The sequence below is a fragment of the Astyanax mexicanus genome, chromosome 4, assembly GCF_023375975.1.
Source record: "Astyanax mexicanus isolate ESR-SI-001 chromosome 4, AstMex3_surface, whole genome shotgun sequence".
NCBI lineage: Eukaryota > Metazoa > Chordata > Actinopteri > Characiformes > Acestrorhamphidae > Astyanax > Astyanax mexicanus.
In genome coordinates, this window is record NC_064411.1 from 46111595 (window position 1) to 46135320 (window position 23726).

Genomic DNA, 23726 nt, shown 5'->3' on the forward strand with positions numbered 1-23726 from the left:
AAATGAAGCTGAAATTGCCAGTTTCTCTTAAAGCTGAAATAAACATCTGCTGGAGAGCGGCCACTTAAAGACTGAAATGTGCTGTCACACCAAATCAGATTCAGCAGATTAGAGAGTTCTGGGCAGCTCAATAGACTGTGCTCGCTTAGAGCTTGATGACATATTAGTGATGGAATGATAGAATGACCCGTGTTAGGTTGTATAACATCGTATTTAAATTAGGAGGTTGGAGAGCACTTCTACTGTTATATACAGCTCTGGAAAAATACTAAGAGACTACTTCAGTTTCTGAATCAGTTTCTCTGATTTTTACTATTTATAGGTATATGTTTCAGTAAAATAAACAAATAAAAATATTGTCATTTAGGGCATTTATTCGCAGAAAATGAGAAATGGCTGAAATAACAAAAAAGATGCAGAGCTTTCAGAGCTTAAATAATGCAAAGAAAACAGGATCATATTCATAAAGTTTTTTAAGAGTTCAGAAATCAATATTTGGTGGAATAACCCTGGATTTTAATCACAGTTTTCATGCATCTTGACATGTTCTCCTCCACCAGTCTTACACACTGCTTTTGGATAACTTTATGCCTGCACTCCTTCAAGTAGTTCATCTTGGTTTGATGGCTTGTGATCATCCATCTTCCTCTTGATTATATTCCAGAGGTTTTCAATTTGGTAAAATCAAAGAAACTCATCACTTTTAAGTGCTCTCTTATTTTTTTCCAGAGCTGTGTATAGATATATGCACCGATCGTCATGATAAATGATAAGTGATAAAATCGAATTGTAAAGCTATTTGTAAGGAAGATAATAAATAAATGATAAAAAATGTGTTCATATTTGGACAACTCTTGGTCATACTTGTTGAGCTACATGGTATGACCATCTCTATATCTTTAAGACAAAAGCTCCAGAGATGGCAGCAGTATGTGGATGAGCATTGTCCTTTAAAACAGATGTAATGTACCTGTTTGTGTGTTTGTATGTGGAAAATTTTAATCGGACGGCATTTAGTTGAACTGGTTTTGGATTTGAATGACAAGTGTAAACAGAATCTGGTCTAAGAAGATCCAGATACTATCCAGTTATAAAAAAACTGTTAATACCTGGTGTAAACATGACATAGTGTTGTGTGATGTATGTAGACTGTAGAGTTTCTAAAACGAGGTGTGGCTGATACTGACCAATCAGAACGCTGCGCCCAGAACAATCTCAACCAATCTCACGCCAGATGCCTTTCTTTTGTGACTCTTGTGATACAGTAAAGCCTTTATATAGGCTAGAGAACCCCCCTGTTCTTTCACCCCCCCTCCCCCCATTATCACCACTACTACTAACCTTCCTCTTTATCTTCCTCTTTATCTAGCGACAGCCTTTAGACTCTTAAGTAGCTCTTTTTGCTCACGTAACCTGGAAACTAGTTTATTCACAAATTATTAGTATTATTTATTTCTTTTTTTTTAGTTAAGAAAAAAACCCAAACCCCTAACCCCACCCTCCCTTTCCCCGCCCCGCCCATTTATTATTTGTACATACACTATACACCCTGAAGTATTCTGTTCTAATTCTTACTTGTAATATTTTTATGCAGTAGCCTGTATCGTAAGATAATCATCAATGATAATATTGAAATATTGTTACTGTAGATAGAGATTAAAAAGATTTGGTCCTCTGTTCCCCCCCAAAAGGGGGCCTGTGGGTGAGAGAGGGAGAGGGAGAGGGAGTCGGAGAGAGGGATGGATGGATAGAGTGAGGGAGAAAATAGAGAGACAATAGATTAGAATAGATTAGAATAGAATAGAGAGAATAGAGAAATGCAATGATACTGCTTCTGTGGAACTGCTTCTAATGAGCCATTTACAAGAGCTCTGCAGAAGAAGAGAGGAAGAAGAGAATTACAAGAGAGAGAGAAAGAGAGAGAAAGAGAGAGAAAATGTTCAGTCTGTCCAAATGACAAAAATGCGTCTCAGTTTTTGTTCGTTTTTATATCCTTGGATTAAATCTTCACGTTTAAACCCTCATTAGTCCATATAAGTAAAAGCCGTGGGTGCAGATCGCTTCGTGATTCCGAAGATTCCGAAGATTCCAAAGATTCCAAAAGATTCCGAAGATTCCGAAGATTCTGTACAAGGATCCGATCCGTCGCAGCTCCGCAAAAGCCGCATTGTCCTTCCAAAATCCAAGAATAAGTTCGTTCCAGTCCTGTTTGGCTGAATCCACACTGCTGGCTTGGCTTCTTGTTCGTGTTGCGGTTGTTCCCTGGTCTGCTAAACAACTGTCATCGCCGGTGTCATCACAGTGGTGATGATGCACGGGAAAGGTTAATCTGATATGTTGTTTTTTATCGTCTCTTTTTATTCCAAAATAAACGAACGAACAAACAAAAGAAAATAAAAACTCCTGTTGTTTTTTTTTTCTTCATCACACTCACTCGTTGTTTTTATACACAATATTTCACGTTGGTCTCGTTTTCTTTTTTTTTATTTCGTGTCGGTTTGGCGAGAAAACTTTCCCATCCGTCAAAAGCTGTCAAGACTGCAACTGTTCAAACCTGCGAGAGAAAGAGAGAGAAAGAGAGAGGAGGAGATGTCGGACGAGGACACCGGAGACACGCACACGAGCCGCGGAGGATGAGCACGGTGGAGGGATGAGCCGCAGCCTGACAGCCTGATGTGTGTCTGTCAGACTATAGCAGGCTGTAAACATCACATACAGCTGGGAACGAGCCAATAAAATCAGCCCAGAACTACAGAACTACAGCCCAGGCAATGACTTAATGATGAGGAGCAGAAATACCAAATTTATTCAAATTTAGTCTAGGCCAGAAAATAATGACTTTATTGCCCAGTAGGGGTGTGCAATCTGATATTTCGATAATGTCTAAAACCGCTGGATCGAATAATAAAAATATATATTTAATATACAGCTCTGGAAAAAATAAGAGACCACTTAATGATGATGAGTTTCTTTGATTTTACCAATTTGAAAACCTCTAGAATATAATCAAGAGAAAGATGGATGCTTACAAACCTGAGCTGCTTGAATTTTTTTTGCACCAGTAGTGGCATAAAGTTATCCAAAAGCAGTATGTAAGACTGGTGGAGGAGAACATCCCAAGATGCATGAAAACTGTGATTAAAAACCAGGGTTATTCCACCAAATATTGTTTTTTGAACTCTTAAAACTTACTTTATGAAACTGAACTTGATGAATATGAACTTGTTTTCTTTGCATTATTTGATGTCTGAAAGATCTGCATTTTTTTGTTATTTCAGCCATTTATTATTTTCTGCAAATAAATGCTCTAAATGACAATATTTTTATTTGGAATTTGGGAGAAATGTTGTCCATATATCTATAAATAGCAAAATCGAGAAACTGATTCAGAAAATGAAGTGGTCTCTTATTTTTTTTCCAGAGCTGTATATATGTATATCACATATAAGTATAATCTGAAATGATCCAGTAGCCTAAAGTAGGGGTGGATAATATCATCCTACAATAATATCACAATATTTCAAGGTGTTTTTTGCAGTAATGATATTCTTTGCAATTTGACAAAACATAACAAAAATATCTAAATTAGATTTGATAGATAGATTTGATTGCTTAAATTCATATGTATATAAATGTTGAAGTTTTACTTAATTATATATATATATATATATATATATATATATATTACTAAGTATAACAGTTTAAAACTTTAAATCTGTAAACTTTTATCTACAGTAACATATCAAGACTCAAAATTTTAAAAGTTTTAAAATATAACCATTAAACCTAACTCTTAAAGATTTACAATAAACAGCAAAACAAAAATAAAATTTCAGACAGAGTACTGCTATTATCACAGTATCAAACATCATATTATTATATTGTAGTTTGTGAATGACTCTTGTACTACATTATACAAACATTGGCTAATAATCTGATGCAATCCATTAGCCTAAATTATCACATAAATTATAACACAAGAACTCCTGTGTTTAAGGCTGTATGCCAGTAATAACATAATTATAATTTACAATATAGTGAGAAATATCACTTCAGTGCAGGTTAGCAGAAGCCTCACCTGTGCTGTTGGCTGTGTGTATGCGTGTGTGTGTCCGTGGCGAGGGTCAGTACGGGCGGCTGGCGTCCTTCGGCCGTTTCAGCTGAACTTTCAAGCGCTTCATGCCGATCTGGAAGCCGTTCATGGCTTGGATGGCTGCATGGGCACTGGCGGGGTTATCAAAGCTCACGAAGCCTGTGCAGCATCAGGTTTATACATACAGCAACAGAGTTAATGATGTGTAGTTTAAACATTCAGGACCAGTATAAAAGCATGTAGCTTTAAAAGTACAGTACCAGCATAAAAGTATGAAGGTTTAAAGTACAGTAACAGTATAAAAATATGTAGTTTTAAAAGTAGAGTGACAGTATAAAAGTATTTAATTTAAAAGTATGGTACCAGTATAAAAGTATGTATTTGAAAAGCACAGTACCAGTATAAAAGTATATATTTGAAAAGTACAATAACTGTATAAAAGTATGTAGTTTAAAAGTACAGTACAAGTTAAAAAGTATGTAGTTTAAAAGTACAGTACAAGTTAAAAAGTATGCAGTTTAAAAGTACAGTACAAGTTAAAAAGTATGTAATTTAAAAGTACAGTAAAACAGTAAAAGGGGAGTAGTTTAACGATACACTAATAGAAAGGTACACAGGATGTGTACAGTAGCTTAAAAGTATATTCACAATAGTGATGTGTAGTTTGAAGGTACTTTAGCATAATAACTTTGCTGTAGTTTGAAAGTACACTAATAGAACAGGGCGTGTAGTTTAAAAGTACAGTTATAGTATAAATTATATGTAGTTTGAAAGCACAGAAACTATCAAATATGTGCAGTTTAAAAGAAAAAGTGAGCAATTTAAAGGTACTGTACCATAATAATTTTGCTGTAGTTTGAAAATACACTGATAGAACAGTATACAGGGTGTGTAGTTTAAAGGTACAGTAACAGCATAATCATACATACTATATTAAATTAACCTATTACAAAAGCAATGCAGCTGTACTGTACATATATGTGGGTATTAGAAAAGTATGTGTGTGTGTGTGTGTGTGTGTGTGTGTGTGTGTGTGTGTGTGTGTGTGTGTGTGTGTGTGTGTGTGTGTGTGTGTGTGTGTGTATGTTGTTCACACCCACCGAAGCACTTGCTCTGGTTGGTGGCTCGGTCCATAAACACTTTGGAGGAGATGACAGAGCCAAAAGGCAGAAACATCTGCATCAGCTCATTATCACCAAACTCCTGCGGCAGGTGATAAATAAACAGGTTACAGCCCTCTGGACCTGAAACACACACACATACACACACACACACACATACAAGGATGAACACCATTAAAAGTGTCATGTCAACACATCAAAAGATCAAAAGTACAGTATCAACACAATCACATGTAGTTTTATTGTCAAAATAAATAAATAAGAAGGTCTCTCTGTTGAATCACAGCAGTTATTATAACAGTACACTGTGTGCTGTAGAATCTCACTGCAGGTGATCTGAGTGGGAGGTGGATCAGACTGTAGCTATGAGTGATTTAACACCTGTTAATATGATGGTTTGGACAAATATCACATTTTTACTGTTTCTTCTTACTTCTAGAGCAGTCAATCAACTCTATCTGGTTAGAGAGATTTATTTGCTTAGGGTTTTTTTTTTTGAACGATGAGAAGAATTAAAACAAGATCAAATTAAATTGTAGCAAGTAACGAGGCTATTTTTAATATGTAAGAAATACAAAGTTCAGATAATTGTGTGAAAATGTGAAGAGTTGAAGTAAAAAGTAATCTGAAAAATAATAATTACTCCAGTAAAGGAGAGATTACCTACATTTCTACTTAAGTAAGGTAACGAAAGTAAGCTGCAGAAATCGCATCCATATTCAGCACAAGAGGATTCACATGCTTATCCTGCAGGTCAGTGCAGTGTTCTTCAGCTTTAATAGTATACGACAAAAGTCATGGGACACACTAGTCGTCTTCAGCTTACCTTCTCTCTGCTGTTGCTGCTGCTGCTGAATCACCTGAGGCGGCTGTGGCAACGTCTGGCCTATAGGGGTCAGTGTGGTGGTGGGGTAAATGGCTACATGATCACAAACGAGCCCACACACACACACACACACATAGACACACACACACACACACACACACACACGATAATGGTGAAGGGAACAGAGGGAGGAGAAACAGAATGACAAGAAGCTGGTTGACCTTTATATTCTAATGGGAGATTGACAGGATCACAATGCAACTTGAAAGCGCATTAATCAAATATCAGCCCGATAGCGGATGACAGATTGTACGGAACCTCCATGATAGCTCTAATTTCCCTTCAGCTTTTATGAATAGACAAAAAAAAAGAGATAATTTTCTATCAGGTGGCATTACGGAGAATATTGCAACCTAACATTTTAATCAGGGCACACACCTTAAGGCTGTGACATTCAATTCAATCAAGCAGACATTAGCATATGCTCGCTCTCTCTCTCTTTCTCTATTTTTCTCTCTCTCTTTCCCTCTCTCTCTCACTGGAGGCCATAGTGAAAGTGGTGAAATCTGTGGCTGCATACTTTGTGTAATATAGAAAAAAGTGTCAAAGTATATACAGTATATTTGTGTTCTTAAATATCCACGATACATAACACATTTTTCACACTATAAGGCACACTTAAAATCCTTCAGTTTCCCAAAAATTTAAAGTCTGTTTATAATCCAGTGCAACTTATGTATGAATTCTACCAGTCAGGTTGTAAGGAGCAGTAAAGCCACTCTGCTGAAGTACAGCGTTATACAGGAGTTTCTGTTTTGGGTTAGGTCTTTAGCACCCCAGCCTGCACTGCTGGAGCAGCATTAGCATTACCCACTAACCCCGAGAGCTAAGATTAGCACTTTTGCTGTTCAGAGACGAGTATATCAGACTGTAGCCTCTGTGTTCATCATGTTAAACAAGCTACGTGGGACGTACCCTTAGCTACTATCACCCTGGCTTATCGTAACACTCAGGGTTCCTCAGTGTAGTGCTGCAGTGTAGTGATGACATTTATCCGCTAATGCTAATGTTGCTGCACCCAGCCATAGTGGAAATCTGGAAATTTGTGGATGTGGGATTTTTTGTTTCCAATTTTATTTACTCATACAATCTTGGATACAAAGAGTGCATTACTAATACAATGTCATGTTGGATCATTGAATTCTGGTGAAATCTGGTGAAAATCTGTGTGTGTGTGTTTGTGTGTACCAGTGTACCTGTGTATTGCTGGACTCCAGTGAAGGCCTGCTGCAGTGTGTCTGCTGCAGTGGGGCTCTGGGTGGAGTACGGAGGAAGGCCGTTGGCATAGACCGCCTCCACCGGATGTCCGTTGGGCTGAGGAGCGATTCCGGTGAAGCCGTTAACGATGGGGGTCACTATGCTGGGCACAGAGGATGCCAGGTTAGCTGGCGGTGAGCTCAGACCTGCAGAGATAAAATGTGAGATGTTAGTAGGCCTTAATTGTACACTTTATATTATATTATATTATATACATTCTGTGTAGACTTTGTTAAAAAAAGGCTGATTTTGTTGTAAATTACTGTATAAAATGTTTTTTTTACTCTTGTTAGATGAGCAATGTTTTTTATTCTCTCAAAGGAGATTGTGATTTGAATTGATAAGTGCTTATTGTTTTTTATTAATAAGGTAGATACTAGTAGGCATTGGTAGGTACTGACCACTGCCTACTGCCCAGCTGACTCATGTACATGTACAGGCTTCCATGGGTGGGATCTTTGTTAGGTGGGTTCCAGCTGGGCATATTCTCTGAGCGTGTTGTTTGAATTAAGTAATTACAGGGGACAAGTGTGTCTTCCCTAATTGGCCCATCATTGAAGTCCATTTAGATCCCATGGGCAAAGTGCAACCATAATGGGCCCCATGTTTAACTCCTACTGGTTCCATTAGTGACCCTGGTGGGCATCCATTTGAGGGACCAACATGGAGTCCATTGGTAAATCTTATTTGGTCCCAGTTGGAGATGTTTTGACCCAGTTCGATTGGTAGGTAGTGTTGTCATTCTTTCATGGATTGACTGTCCATGACAGTGGGTCATCTTTAGTGATAAGACCTGCTTTTGGCTTGGTGAGACAACCAATGAATCAGTATGTAGAAACACCAAGTGTAAGTTGCATATATGGTAGGGCTGCACGAAATTGGAAAACAATTGACATTGCAAATTATTTTTTTTCAACAATATATATCGCAATATCAAACAATGCAGGACCTGTGACATCATCAGCCCTCATCTTGTGTCCGGACCGAGTCAGCGCCGAGCACTCAAAACCCGAGGAAATCAGCAAAACAACAGTAATCTGCCCTTTAATCATGCATTTAAATGGCTTTTTAAAGGTAAATAAGAGTGTTTTTTTAAAGCATGAATTCAGCTGTAACTGGAAATATTTGCACAAAACTGTGCTGGACTGAGGTGCACAGCTTTCGACACGTGCGTTTACATCACAAGCACGGGCCCAACCATGTGGATGGAGGCCATGCGGCGGTTACCTCGTGTTTACTACTGCCCCCTCCCATTCGCGCTTCTCAGGCAGCAGCTGCCTGTCACTCACACAGACACAGAGACAGCGCTGTGTATCTACTTCTTGTGTCAAGAATCAAAACATTGCAGCATGACGTGTTTGATTTAATTGCCTTAAGTGCCATCGCACATCCTGTGATGACGATGCCACTGTAAATAAGAGTGGACCTGGCGGGGGCCGTGCGGAGGGCAGCAGCAGCAGCATGGGTCAGTCCAGTCTGGCCCAGCAGACCCACAATGCAAGTCTGCGGCGCTGGCTAATGCTAGACACTGCCACTGCACTGCACATCAGCACCACTCGTCTTTGTTGTCAATCAAACCATGAAGAAGCAGGAGTCCGTGCGGAACCAGTGGCTAAATAGCCCAGGGCAAAGAGTACATGCATACAAACCCATACACACACACACACACACATATATATATATATATATATATATATATACACACATATACACACACACAGAAACACAGACACACTTTTTAAGGCGCTGGTGACAGGGCAATTGTCTCTGGCTGAACTCTGTAATGATGCAATGCTGGTGCAATTTTCGAGGCAGAAGCACAATGTCATGCTACTGAGTGAAGGGTGTGACGCTGAGAGACACAGATAGAGACAGAGAGTGAGAGAGAGAGAGAGCAACAGAGTGAAAGAGAGAGATTGAGAGACAAGTGGAGTGAGTAGAATGGAAAAAAAGAAGATAGAGAGGAAGAAAAACATCAGAAGTAACACCAATACAAAATTTTTTTTAGTATTGTTTGATACAGATACAGAATCATTTCTGTCCAAATATTTGTGGACACCACTTATAATGAACACATTCAGTTACTTTAAGGATGTTACTTAATGGATGATCATCACTCCACCACATCATCCCCTTCATCCTTTCATCATCCCCAACTCCTTTCTAAAGTAATCCAGAGAACTGGGTTCTACTACTCCACAGCCTTATATACTCTATATACAGCTCACACCTGACATTAAAGGAGAAATTCGGTGTGAAATTGACTTGGGGTGTAGTGAAACATGATAACTAATACAAACTTTTGTCAAATATTCCACCTCTGTAAATTCATAGCATTCCCAAATACAGTACCTTACAACAGGCTTACAATGGTAGTGATAGGGGCATAATGCTGCTGAAATTATCTCTTAAAGAATTAATCATTTTGCAGTCTGTTCCTCTATCCTATCTATTCATCCGTGCTCCTCATTTCAAGATGACAGGGAACATAAGAACTGTGCACTTTTAAGGCATGTTCTGAGCGCCTCATTTTAAATGTATGAGCCCTCCGAATTCTACCAATTAACTGTGTGGAGATACTTTAAGCTTGTTAATTGTGTAAAAATAGTGATTTTTATGCACAGGCAGTGCTATGCCACTATTGCTAGCATTGTAAGCCAATTGAAAGCACCGGCTAAAAGTGCTGTTTTCCAAATATTTCAAAATGCTAGAGGTAAAGGGATATGTGCTATTCAACAAAAGTTCATACTCATTCATTTTCACTACAACACCCCACGTCTATTTCACTCCAGATTTAAACACTGTGTTCACTCCCTGTCCACCACTCTATTACATACTCCTAGCTATAGCTTATATATAGCTTATAAACCTTGTAGAAACAGTAACGTTAGATACAGAAGCTCTGAATCTGTATCAGCACAATTGGTTATTCAGTCTTTCATCAGTGGGCACAGGAAGCTGTTTGTAGACTACTCTCAGTCCAGCACAGACACTGAGGTGTTTAAAAACTCCAGCAGCACTGCTGTATCTGATCTACTTGTTCAATGCAGCCAAAAAATGGATTATGGCTGTAGAAACCACTGTGAGGTGGTCATAATCTTTTGATGCTTGATTAGTGAATAGTGTATGTACTCCAGTAAATGAGTGTGTGTTGAATGAATGGTTATAAATGGTAATGAATAGGAATAAGGAAGTAATAATCAGCAGCACTTTATTCAACCTGAAGCAACAATGACTTTAACCCACCTTTCTGTTTCGCTCTACTTTCGTCAGTGTGTGTGTATGAGTGTGTGTGTGTGTGTGTGTACGTGAGTGTGTGTGAGCAGCTGCGCACACAGAGAGCTCAGAGAGAGTGAAGAGTGTTATGGGCGGGTCCCCAAGGGCCGACTCTCAGTCTCCTCACGACACTCACGTTGTCACGGAAACTAGAGGATGAAGGCCTGTCACCGAGGCGCGCCAACACTCACCTACGCCAGCCAATCAGAGCGGCCGGAGGCTGTGCACGGATTTACATCACACAAACACACACACGCACACTGTGACATATGGAAATGAATATATGTTAATATGTATGCTTTGATGCAGGTTATGTAATATGTGTTATATAATGCACTTTGTAGCGTATATGATATACATTAATTGGACACTATATTAGAAACACCCTGCCCAGGTTGCCAGTGGTTACTGTTAAAATCACTATGCTAACTGTAATAAAAAACTGGACTGAATGAGTATAAAATGGTTAATCTTGCTTTTAATCAGTAGCCACTTTATTGGAAACTGAGTTACTGAGTAGTGTTAAACTACTGTTGCTGACTAGGCTATATGGTTTTGCATGGTGGATGGACACGCCCAGCAGAAGTATAAAAACAGCAAATTGAATTCAATTGAATTTGGTGCCCTGGATGCTAACATGATTTTAACTGGTATAGAGAACATTTGGTGTACAGCTCTGGGAAAAAAATAAAAGGCAACTTAAAAATTAGTTTTTTTTTATTTCATTTTACCAATGAATAAAGGAAGATGGAGGAAGATGGATGATCACAAGCCATCAAACTAAACTGAACTGAAAGTTATCCAAAAGCAGTGTGTAAGACTGGTGGAGGAGAACAAGCCAAGATGCATGAAAACTGTAATTAAAAACCAGGGTTATTCCACCAAATATAGGTTTCTCAACTCTTAAAACTTAAAAAAAAAATGAAAATATATGAACTTGTTTTCTTTGCAATTATTTGAGGTCTAAAAGCTTCGCACATTTTTTGCTATTTCAGACATTTCTCATTTTCTGCAAATAAATGCTTTAAAGGATAATTCAGTTCAATTCAGTGACGTCCAGTTTAATTTGGGTCATTTTAATTTAGTTCTGTTAATTCATTTAAATTGAATTCACTCCAGTTCTTTTTAGCTTTTTTAATTGATTTTGATGTTATTTCAATTCAATTGGGTTTTGCTTCGGTCATATACTGTATGCATTTGCTTTGAGTTTCAAGGTGTTACATCACTTCACATGTTCCTCCTGCGTTACGCTAAAAGGTTAGTGTACTTCAGCCTTCATGTGTATGTGTGCGTGTATGTGTGTGTGTGTGTGTGTGTGTGTGGTGAGCTAGCGGCCCAGGAGAGCTGTTGTGTCTTTTGCAGTACTTTGTGCAGTGAGTGTCCTCAGTAGTGGTGATAAATTAGACTGCCATGTCTACCACTGTCTGCTCTATACACCAAGGAGAACCTATACGTTTCTCTTCAGCGCCTGCTTCTGCACATACACACACACACACACACACGCTAACACACACACACACACACACACACACACGCACGATTCTAAGGTTCAGTGGGCGGTCAGAGTGAAAAACAAAAATCAATGTGTATGGTAGAGGCTAAAAAAGGCAGGACACTGTGTCAGATGCAGATGGCCTGTATCTGTGGAAGTGTGTGTGTGTGTGTGTGTGTGTGTGTGCATCTGTTCATTACTGTAAGTCACTATCTGACTCGTGTTCAGTGATGGGTGATATGATGCCCCCCAATTTAACACACCACTGCTGTCCCACAGAGACTTATTCATTGTCAGACAGCTGCTCTAGATAACTGATCTGATTGAGCCGGAACTTCACACACTGGAGTGCATCACTACTATACATAAACACACACACACTGTCTGTGTACAGTACATCATACACACACATATTCCCATGGGCTTGTGTATTTTTTTATATATATATTTTTTCCTTTAATGTACAAAAGTGGTTCTAAAACTGTGGGCCGTGTCCCCCTTGGGGGCCACAATAGGGAGCTACAGGGGCCAGAGAAAAATATTAGAGGTTGTATCTCTTCTATATACTGTATATGTTTAATGTTTAAACCCTGTTTACACCTATTAACGTCTGGGTCACTGATATATTTGCAAGTATGTAAAAGTATGTAAACCCTTTGGGATTTCTTGCATTTCCGCATAAATTGGTCATTAAATGTGTTCTGATCTTCATCTAAGTCACAACAATAGACAAACACAGTCTGTTTAAACTAATAACACACAAAAAATGACATGTTAACATTCACAGTAAGGACAACATCATCAAAAGCTCATCCCTACTGTGAAATATGGTGGAGGGTGCATCATGGGTTGGGGCTGCTTTGCTGCCACAAGGCCTGGACGGATTTTTGTCATCAATGGAAAAATGTGCCTGTATTTAGTATGACTGAAATCTAACTGCTGTTTGGGACAAAATATGCCAGTTTACTTTATTACTGGTGCTTCTGTTGTACTGGGAGGAGCTTTGGTTATTAAATATGTCTCAGAGTGAGGCATTGAGGTGTATAGTGCAGTAAAGGATCCTGTGGCACAGACTAAGCTTTTTTTTTATCCATTTGGCATTTTTTTTCCACTTGCATTACTTTTACTTTTATACTTTAAGTAGTTTTGAAAGCAGTACTTTTACTCTTTTACTTAAAAAGTAAAAAAGGTTAAGTTGATACTTCAACTTCTACAGAATTCTTTTCAATCCCAAGTATCTATACTTCTACTTATAGAGTAATGAATGTCAATACATTTGACACTTTTATTTGCAGTTTATGGTCTGGAATTATCCGGATATAATCCTGATACTAGGACTGTCACCATAATTACATTATCGATTTATCGTACAATAAGTGGGCATGACTTCTGTAATATTTGAAAAATGTGATCACATATATAACAGTGAACAGTATTTTAGCCAGTCATGCAAAATGACCAATGCTCCAATAACTGTGGCTCCATAGAAACAGTGTGGACTGCAGTAGGTGAAGAATAAATATATATTTTTTCCAAACCATGATTATTTAAAGTGTTGTTATATGTAAAAGAGTAGAATTGCTTTGTTATGCTATACTATCATCATTTTGTCAGTGGAATTGAATGGTTTTTAAATGACAAATATCATTTATTGCAATAATTTCTGTGATGATACTGTATATAGTCTACAAAATAAATGGTATCGTGACATGCCTACCTGATACTGAACATACATGAAGTGACCATGCGTAAAAAAGGTCCTGGTGTGTAGTTAGCAGTATTATCCCTCTAGTTCTGGCTGATGGACTAAATCAGAAAAATCAGATTATCAGATAATTATGTACATTTTCCTGATGCTGAAGCTCTTATCCTGAGCATCTGGCTGGTGGTAAAATTAAGCTCTAGTCTACCTTAGAGAAGGCGATGTTGTTTCCCGCGATGCTAAACCATCGTGCTTACTTAGCTTGAATCCTTTTTTGGTTGTCAGAAATCTTACAAAACATTTCACCATACCTTACAGAGAAAAGTTCTGGTCTCAACTTCTACACGCCTTCGTGAAAAACTTTTTTTTAAACTGGCCGTCAACTTCACAGAGTTAAAGAAGTGTATTTCATTAAAAACTCTGTAAGTAAACAAATCATTAGCTGCCTAGACGGCGTCTCCAGCGCCAGGTTGGGCAGCGTGGCTCGCTCTCGTTAAACTCCCGTGCAGGGCTCTGATGCCCATCTGAAATGCATATGCGACGGCTGCCTCTTTTCCATGCTATCGATTGCTGCAGATCAATAGGAACCTGCAACACACTGCATCCCTTTGGCACTGATTAGCATGGCGGGCTGGGAAAGCTGATCTTCTGCGTTCTGCCGGGCCGGTGTGGGTCAGGCGGGCGGGGCTCGTGTGTTTCATGTGTATCGGAGTGCTGATCTCCCCAGAGATCAGCCAAGTCCCCAGATTCGCTCAAAACAAGAGGGTAGAGTTACGCATACACCCAAACCACAGAGACAGTAGTAACTGTACGCTGTACACTAGGCCTGTCACCATAACTATTTTATGCAAACTATATTTTGTCCCAGAAATGACTGCGATAAACAAAGAAATGAACCCATTTAAAGGCAATAAACTCTCCTGTTCAAGCTCCTAATTTTGCAAAGTGTGGAGGCAGGGGAACCACAGCTCTGCCCCACACCATGACGTGCAGCCACGGTCTGTGCCAGCTGGCCCACGTTGAACTGGCATAAAGACCCTGCCTGGTGATGGTGAATGGAAGGCTGAGGCAACACAAACCTAAGAGACACTAAAGTTAAGCACCTAGAGCCGCACTGGGCCAGTACTATGATTCTATGGTATACTATGATACTATGGTTTGTTTTGGGTGTTGTTGGAGGGCATTTTTCCTAATAAAGGTATGTTTTGAGTTATTTAACTCCCTGTGTCTGTGTCTCTTTGTGCTTCCGCACTACTGGGTCAGGATGGCCACGCCCACAGTCACAATATATGTAAGCATATTTTGTGAGCACAAACACAAAAGACGATATCATGATTATTAAAAATGATTGAAGTCATTTCAATTTATTGAACGATAAGTCGATAATGTAGTTATTGTGACAGGCCTACTGTACACTAAAGGCACCGCTGTGCAAATATCGCACTGACTAGGCCAGTATATGTGCTAGAATGTGCTAAGTAGTGTAAAGTTTGGTTGAAGGGGGATTATGGTGTAGGGTTATTTTTTAGTAGTAAGGAAGTGATGGTATGGGGTATTTTGGAGCGCAGGGTGTTCGTGATTCAGTTATGGGCGTGCCAGTGACAGTTGAATTTAGACGTCCTTTCAGGGGATCAATCGCGCAATGATTTTTTCCGCCGCCAAGAAACACAACTCATTCCCAGACCACCACGCCCATCGGCATTAATATATTCCAAAAGTCCAACGCTATTTTAAGGACGCACGCGCAAGGCGTAAAAATAGACTGTTGGCGGGGTGTATGATGGCAACGCACCAGGCTACACGCCTTGCACGAGGTGTATGATAGGGCCCTAAGTGCCTTAGTAAACCAAGAAATGGTGGACATATTTTCATGCTCCCAACTTTGGAGCCATAGTTTGGGAATGGCTTCTTCCTGTACTCCAACTCAATAACCCAAGTGTGCTGGCCAGTGCTGGCAACCTTGCTCACAAGATAACATCTCACCACTCACACAGGTGTTGAACCGACCTAACGCCACCTCTCGGTAACATTTCATGATCAACTTACACCATACAGCCAAAATCATATCCCATGACTCTCTACACATATTATTTCTAGACTTATAATTAAGTTGTATAGTAGCAGTACCTCCTCTCTTTAATTCCAGTTCTGGCATGTTTTTAGAGCACCGTGGTCGGACCACCGCTGAAACGGTAACGCTTTCGCCGAGCACACGTTCAGATTAAAACGTTCCAGGGGTGCTGCGGAAGCTGATAACGCCAATATTCTTTTTTTTCCACAGCCAGATAACGTGATAGCTTCAAAAAAACATCACTGACAGGTTCAAACATGCTAAACCATCACATTAAAGGCACTTTTTTGCTTTGATCAGCAGCTCCCCTGCAGAGAGGAGAAGATGGAATTGATCTGCATCCAAAGAACCTTCATTCTGGAACTTTGAATCACCGCTCATAGTTAATCACTCAGTAAAAAGAAAGTAAAGTACAGTAGGTGGGACCTTGCGGATTAAGGTGGCTTAGCAGACTAAAACACTGGCACTATGACCTGAGGGTTGGGAATTCAAACCTAGGGTCATGCTCCTTAGGCATCAGCAGCCAGAGCCCGAGAGAGTACAACACCACTGCATTATATATCATTCCACTATAGTGATTGGGTGGAGGCTAATGCCTGGTTCACACTACATAGTAGAGTTTTTGAGTGTCAAGTTGTGCTATAACTGCTTTGAGTCTTTAAGTTGTCTTTTGGCTGCTCTCCAAAAGAATGTTTTTTTTTTCACAAGAACACACAAGAACGTAATAATTAGCAATATAATTTGAATATAATATTGTTGTTGTTTTACTTGGATCCTCATTAGGTGCTATCGCAATTTTCTCTTCTTCCTGAGGTCCAACTGACATCTCATACAGTCATAGTTAAATGAACATAACAAAAAAGTTCTATACAAAAAAATAAATAAATTAACAAAACAATAAGCAATCAAAACAAAAAGAAAGACACGTACAACATATCGTTGTATACTAGATTTACACAAATTCATACACAATACATACACAAAATAATGATACTGGGATTAAGAATTTATGACTGATAATTACTACTTAAAATCCCTTACGTATAGTCCCCATTCTGCATGTGGACAGATTTTCAGCTATCGTCCGTTACCTTTAATATGTTGGTTGGAAACGTGGCTCTCTATTTGCGTCATCCCATTGGTTATAGGTAGTCGCTGCTCTTGACTTACAGATGTCGACTGGTCTAGATGTTAAACCTGCTAGATGTTTACCAGACATCTGTGAATCATTGGCGACCACTCAATCTGCGTCTTCCAGAAATGAACACTACACACAGGCCTGTTACAACAGGACAAGCAAACCAATCAATTGCCTAAGGCCCCGGGCTGGTCTGGGGCCCAAAGACAATTCTGTGACTGTCAGGGCAGAAAAGTACAACCACACTGTTCTCAGATTCCCCCTTAAAGAGGCCCCTCACATTAGTTGCTGCCAGTAGCCAGCCAGGTTCATGACTCCTGCAGTTGGCAAAATATGAAACTTCAGCGATTATGAAGCAGAGTTATCCATCTATCCATCTATTTTCAGCCTAAGTATCAAACGTTTTGATCAAAGTTAATATAACTTGTATTTGATGTCATTTCTATTCACTTGAATAGTTTGGTTCTTGATTGATGGAGTTTTTGGATTTCATAACATGACAAATTAAAAGGATTTATGTTAATAGAGCAACAAGCAAACATTTTTTTCCATGCAACTGTAATATTTGATTGAATAAGTAATATATTGAGAGTTATTTAACATTTAGTTAAATAGTTGTTACATTCATTTTATATTACATGTGGTTACATTTTATTATTATTTATAAGTTACATCTAGCCCTTATAGGACAGCCAATATGCCAATGTGGCCCACGGCCAAAATGAGTTTGAAACCCCTGCCTTACCCCTGCACTACATTACTGAGTGCAGAGTAAGAGCTGATTTGTTTCCAACTAAAAAAAAACTATGTAAAACATCAATGTAAATGAAAATGTTTTTTCCCCACATAAAAAAAAAAACATAAAGAAGGTTAAAACAGGCTTTATAAAACGAATGTGTTTTTAGAAAACCCTTCAAGACCTTTAAGAAGTGACCTTTAGCTGGCCTAGTTTTTGCAGACCCTTCACTGATTAGCCGGCCTTGCTCTGGACTCTAGCTGAGCTGCCTCACATCTGCCAGGGCAGCCTTAATCTCCGACTTCAGCGCTTTGTTAATGCAGAAAACATCAGCGAAAGCTGGCTCAGCTTTGTCACCTCATTTCTGCAATCATGTCGAGTGGTCATAGAAGAGCTACTCAAACCTACAGCCATCAGTACAGAGTGATGCGGGAAAACTTTTGGAGAGTCTCAAGACAGAGCTCAAGTTTCCCAAGCAAGAGGTCTACCCTGGTGAAAAATATATATACTTAATTATACAGAATTTAGTTTCAGTGTTTTTTGTGGTCCTTGGTGTTACACGTGAGTTGTCCTCATACTGAAAACGTGACTTAACTATTGCGTAGGTGAGATGTCACTCCCCAAAATGGAAAAAGAAAGCAAAAATTTATCTTTTTACTAAGGGAAATGATGCACAGTGACTTAGATAAGTGTCTTTAAACTTGTAAATCTTGGATTGGTAATAGTGTTGCGTTAGACTACTCGTTACTAAAAAAATGATCAGATTAGATTAGAGTAATGCATTACTAGTCACTGATAATGTGTGTACCAGGAATACACCTGTCATAAAAGGCATTTCCTTCCCCGTGTCAGGGTCAGCCAGGCAGGAAGACGAGAAGGCGGACGTAAATGCAGGTAAAGGAAGTTGTTTAATTAAATAAATAATAAACAAATAAACAAGCAAGGGAACAAACCAAAACAAAGGAGAGACTAGAAACTAAAACAAGACGAAACAAACTAAAAAGGACAAGAAAATAAACAAGAAATAAACAAGGAAATAAACTAGGATAAACAGGAAATAACCAGGGATAAACGGGGGCAAACAAAAAGTATACACGGGAAAGACAAAACAACAGAGGAAGGTGCAAAGACAAACGAGGAAACACTGACACAAGTGGACTATATATACACACAGGAAGCACACACCTGGGGAAACGGGTAACAAAGGGGCGGAGCTATAAATAGACACAGGTGAATGGAAAACTACTGGGGAACACACAGGGGAGACGAGAAACACAGGGAAAACAGACAGAGAAATATGAGAACAGACGGGAAACAGGGCAAAGACGTGACAACACGGTGGACAGTGCAGTGGGTGGTAATGATCGTGACTGGTGGCATCTGGCTAGAATTGTCCATGTGTACAGACAAGCAAGTCTATCCAAATTTAATGGACGAGGCCCTACACTCATATCCAGCAAGTCAGTGCATTGTTCTTTAGCTTCCATTGGACATGGCAAAAATCATGGGACATGACATTCAAAATCATTTATTTGCAGATGCATTTGTTACTGTCCATAATTTATAGGTGACCTTCAAGACCTTCAATTGTGGTCCATTTCTAACCACAGCTATTTGACCAATGACGATGAGAACAGCACGATGATGTGTGTAAAACTGTACAGCATCAGATGGACTACAGTCAGTAATTGTACACTTTTATAGTGGACCAGTAAAGTAGCTCATAAAGATCCAGTCTACTGTGCTGGAAACTGTCCAGGCCTCCAGACCCAGAGCTATAAAGCTGTGAGTTAAGACTGTGGTGTAATGATGTGACCTGTGGCCCAGACTGACCTGACACTGGGGTCATGGGGGTGGGCGGCAGGCCGTTCATGTTGAGCGCCCCCACCTGGTGGATTTGCGTGGCTGGAAACGCCATGCTGGGTGCGAGGTAGGCGCCGTGAGACGCCGCCATTATGGCCGCCTGCTGCTGCATTAGCTAAACCAGAGATAGAGAGAAAGAGAGAGAGAGAGAGAGAGAGAGAGAGGAAGAAAGAGCGGGAGGGACATTAGAAAGCTCTCATTAAGATTTGAAAAACAGAACATGCACATAATCGCACACATGAGAAATGATCACGAGCGCTAATTAAATATTTCATCTTCATGACTCCGCCCCTAACGTGCAGGCGTGTGCTCAGGGGAGCGTGTCACGCTGCATGCGTGTACATTAGTGTGTGAGTGTGAATAAGTTATGAAGGAGCACTCAAACACTCAACATTAAATAAATGAGCACAATTTCACTCTAAACTCCTCCTAAAAATATACAGTAATTACAGTAAACTCCTCTCTGTGGCAAAATCTCGTACCCGTATTCATCTTCAGGTACTTAACCTAACTTCAACTGCTAATGCTATTACAACAACTACTACTACTGCTGATAGTGCTTTTACCACTACTGCTATTTCACTGTTTTAATTATTAAAATAATTACAATTACTACCACTATTACTACTGCTATAGCTGCTACCACCACAATGCTTACTGACACTACTGCTCCTACTACTATACTTTTTTACGGTATTTTTTACGGTATTTAAGGTATTTAGCAGACGCCCTTATCCAGAGCTGCTACTAATATTACACTTTGGTAACACTTTATAATACACTTCATTATTGTTCATTTAACGAATGATCAGTAGATGTGAACAAAGCAGTAGTTCATCACATGCTCACACATGACATGACATATTCATATTAAAAATGTCAGCAAATCATTAACGCATCAGAATTTGAACATTGATTAGTCGCAAGTAAATAGGAATTTTAAACCATGCAAATGTTCATCAATTGCAGTTTTTTAGTATTTACCAATTAACAAATTGCCAATTCGTTTATTAGTATTTACAAATGTGATAGCAACTTTTTCGTTTTTTTAAAAATGTGAAAAATAACAGTTATTAATCATTAGTTAATGGTGTATTAATAAAAGTTATTATAAAGTATTATTTACACTTCTACTACTACTGCTATAACTGCTACAGGTTCTATTACTGCTGCCGCTATTAAGGACTACTACTACTCGTGCTACTACTATTATTACAAATGCTTTTATTACACTCTTATTACACACTTATTACCTTATGGGTTCTTTGGTACTTTCTGTTAGCTTACTACTGTAGCTGTGTACATTCAATGTAAGAATCAGACCAATAATAATCACGTTGTACCATTGAGGGCACTTTAATATTTGTGTGTCCCTTTTTGAAGGGAGTAGAATAGTTGAAAATAATGAATGATTCCATGAACTTGTTTCATTGTTTAACTGTATAGATTTTAAAGTATAAAAAGCACTGTGGCTATTTCTACTTCCTGTTTCCTCTATGCAAGACTTTAAGCTAATATGTATGTACTGCATATGTAATTTATACATGTGTATATACTGTAAACAGGGCTGCCCTGAAAATGAGGCTTTCAGTCTCAGTGGGATTTTCCCTGCTTAAATAAATAAATAAATAAGAATCAGGGGCCTGTGAGATTTTCCTGAGGGAGGCTAATGATCACGCAGGCCAAGAAACCCACACATCTGGCTCCACACACACCCACACACACACTCCGGCTAATCTATACCTGCCTACGGACAGGCCAGGACACACAGATCTATACGCTAAAGCATTAGCATGCATATGTAATGGCCGCGCTTCATGAGCAGCATGTTAGTGTGTTAGTGGTCTGCGTGTGGACACGGCAGTGGCAGAACACACAGATAATGATGCTTATGAGTGTAACACGTCACGTCAGATTATAGCAGGAGTGGGAATTACTACTATGTGGGTTTGTTAATGTGTGTATAGATGCATATTTTATATCTCAGCAAATTTTATCATATACAGCTCTGGAAAAAAACTTAAAAATGATGAGTTCCTTTGATTTTACCACATTGAAAACCTCTGGAATATAATCAAGAGGAAGATGGATGATCACAAGCCATCAAACCAAACTGAACTGCTTGAATTTTTGCACCAGAAGTGGGATAAAGTTATCCAAAAACAGTGTGTAAGACTGGTGGAGGAGAACATGCCAAGATGCATGAAAACTGCGATTAAAAACCAGGACTAATCCACCAAATATTGATTTCTGAACTCTTAGTCAAAGAGTTAAAAGTAAAAAGTCTATGACTTGTCTTTAGATGTGAGAGGGTGTCAGACTTTAGTCTACTCTTCAGACAAAAGTCTTTTTGAAATCGACTAGTGTATGGTTAGCATAAGTTGGCAACACTGAGACTAAGAGCATTTTCACACCTGCAGTCTCTCTGGTTCAAATCAGTTAATGAGTTCATTTACTTGAAGCATATCCCCCTTGATTTGGTTTGTTTTCACACAGGCAAAAACCTAAACGTGGCTCCTCTGATTGGTCAGAGCTGTGTGGCATGGCAGCAAGACAGTAAATATATCAAGAGGGTTCTGTGTTCCAGACCAGCGCATATAGATATGTTTTGTCTAATGGTTGCTTGTCCGTTGCTATTTAGTTTCTATGGTGGTTGCTATGGTCTCCCAGATGGTTGGTTTAGTATTGATAACTGGCTGCTTGGGAAGGTGGTTGCTATAGTATTGTTAGGTAGTTGTTAGTGGTTCCTGTGGTTTCCCGGGTGATTTACTTGGCGTTAGTATTTCTAAGTGATCATTAAGGTCTTGCAAGGTTTTTGCTAAGCTATATCCATATGTGGTTGCTTGGGTGTTACTTAGATGTTGCTATACTATTGTTAGGTAGTTGTTAGTGGTTGCTTTGGTTCCCAGGTGATTTGCTTGTTGTTAATTTGGTCACTAAGGTCTTGCAAGGTGATCGCTATGTTCCTGATATATCATGTGGTTGCTTGGGTGTTGCTAGAGTGGTTGCTATAGTATTCTTAGATAGTTGCTTAGTGGTTGCTTTGGTGTTGCTAGGGTGGTTGCCATATTATTGTTAGGTAGTTGCTTAGTGGTTGCTTTGGTGTTGCTTGGGTGGTTGCTATAGTATTGTTAGGTAGTTGCTTAGTGGTTGCTTTGGTGTTGCTAAGGTGGTTGCTATAGTATTGTTAGGTAGTTGCTAAGTGGTGGCTTTGGTTTTCCAGGTTTGATTGGTGTTAGTATTGCTATGTGGTCACTAAGTTGTTGCAAGATGATTGCATTGCTATTTCATGTGGTTGCTTGGGTGTTGCTTAGTGGTTATGAGGGTGGTTGCCATAGTATTGTTAGGTTTCCCAGGTGATTTACTTGGTGTTATTATTTCTACGTGGTATCTAATGTCTTGCAAGGTGATTTCTATGATTTTTCATGGTGTCGCTTGAGTGCTGCTTAATGTTTTTTAGTGTGTTGCTATGTGGCTGCTACAGTATGCTGTGGTGCTATGGTTGCTATGGTGTTCCAGGTGGTTTCTAGTATAGTCATCTGCTTGTCCTACAGCTTGGCCCCACCCATTCCAACTGTAGACTGTAGTAAAAGTGAAGTGTATAAGTGTGCATCAATGTGAAAGAAAGGAAAAATGGCACAAAAATAAAATGAAAGAAAAAGATGAGTGAAAAAATGTGAAATAGGAGTGTGTACAGATGTCAAACAACGATGTAAACCATGTTGAAACAGCCCCTGATAACAGGATATTTCCGTCTCTTTCTCTCCGTCTCTTCCTCTCACTGTTTGAACATCACGGAAGAACCATTAAGAGCATATTTACCAGCCAGTAGAACATGTTCTGTGAACACACAGTAATTAACACTACAAATACAGAGAGCGTCGGGCTAACACGCTTTACACCATTTGTTTTAGATTGTCTTTTAATTACTTTTGTCTCCCGTTCATCAAACAGAACCTGCGTACAGTAGCACATCCAGCCACTAGGGGGCAGTAGCAGTCACTGCCAGTGTCTGAAAGCCAAAAGGCCAGTTCTCTGAACTCATATACTGAGAAGAACACCATCACAGTCTAGCAGTGTTCTGTCTTTCA

The 23726-nt window shown here is 39.2% G+C and overlaps 1 protein-coding gene across 2 annotated transcripts in view; it reads right to left on the bottom strand.

Moving 5' to 3' along the window:
- Positions 1–1523: 1523 nt before the first annotated feature.
- Positions 1524–23726, bottom strand: part of zgc:165603 (uncharacterized protein LOC571425 homolog) — a 234374-nt gene continuing 212171 nt past the window's right edge. Inside the window, exons 7-12 of one of the 2 annotated variants that reach the window (XM_022678960.2) lie at positions 19606–19741; positions 7297–7503; positions 6041–6133; positions 5194–5337; positions 4079–4252; positions 1524–2554 (exon numbers count right to left, since the gene is read on the bottom strand). In XM_022678960.2, the coding sequence (XP_022534681.2) occupies positions 4125–4252; positions 5194–5337; positions 6041–6133; positions 7297–7503; positions 19606–19741 (708 nt within the window). In that variant the 3' untranslated portion in view covers positions 1524–2554; positions 4079–4124. Of the gene's footprint in view, positions 2555–4078; positions 4253–5193; positions 5338–6040; positions 6134–7296; positions 7504–19605; positions 19751–23726 lie in introns of both variants that reach the window. The other variant, XM_022678961.2, reaches the window with a different exon arrangement.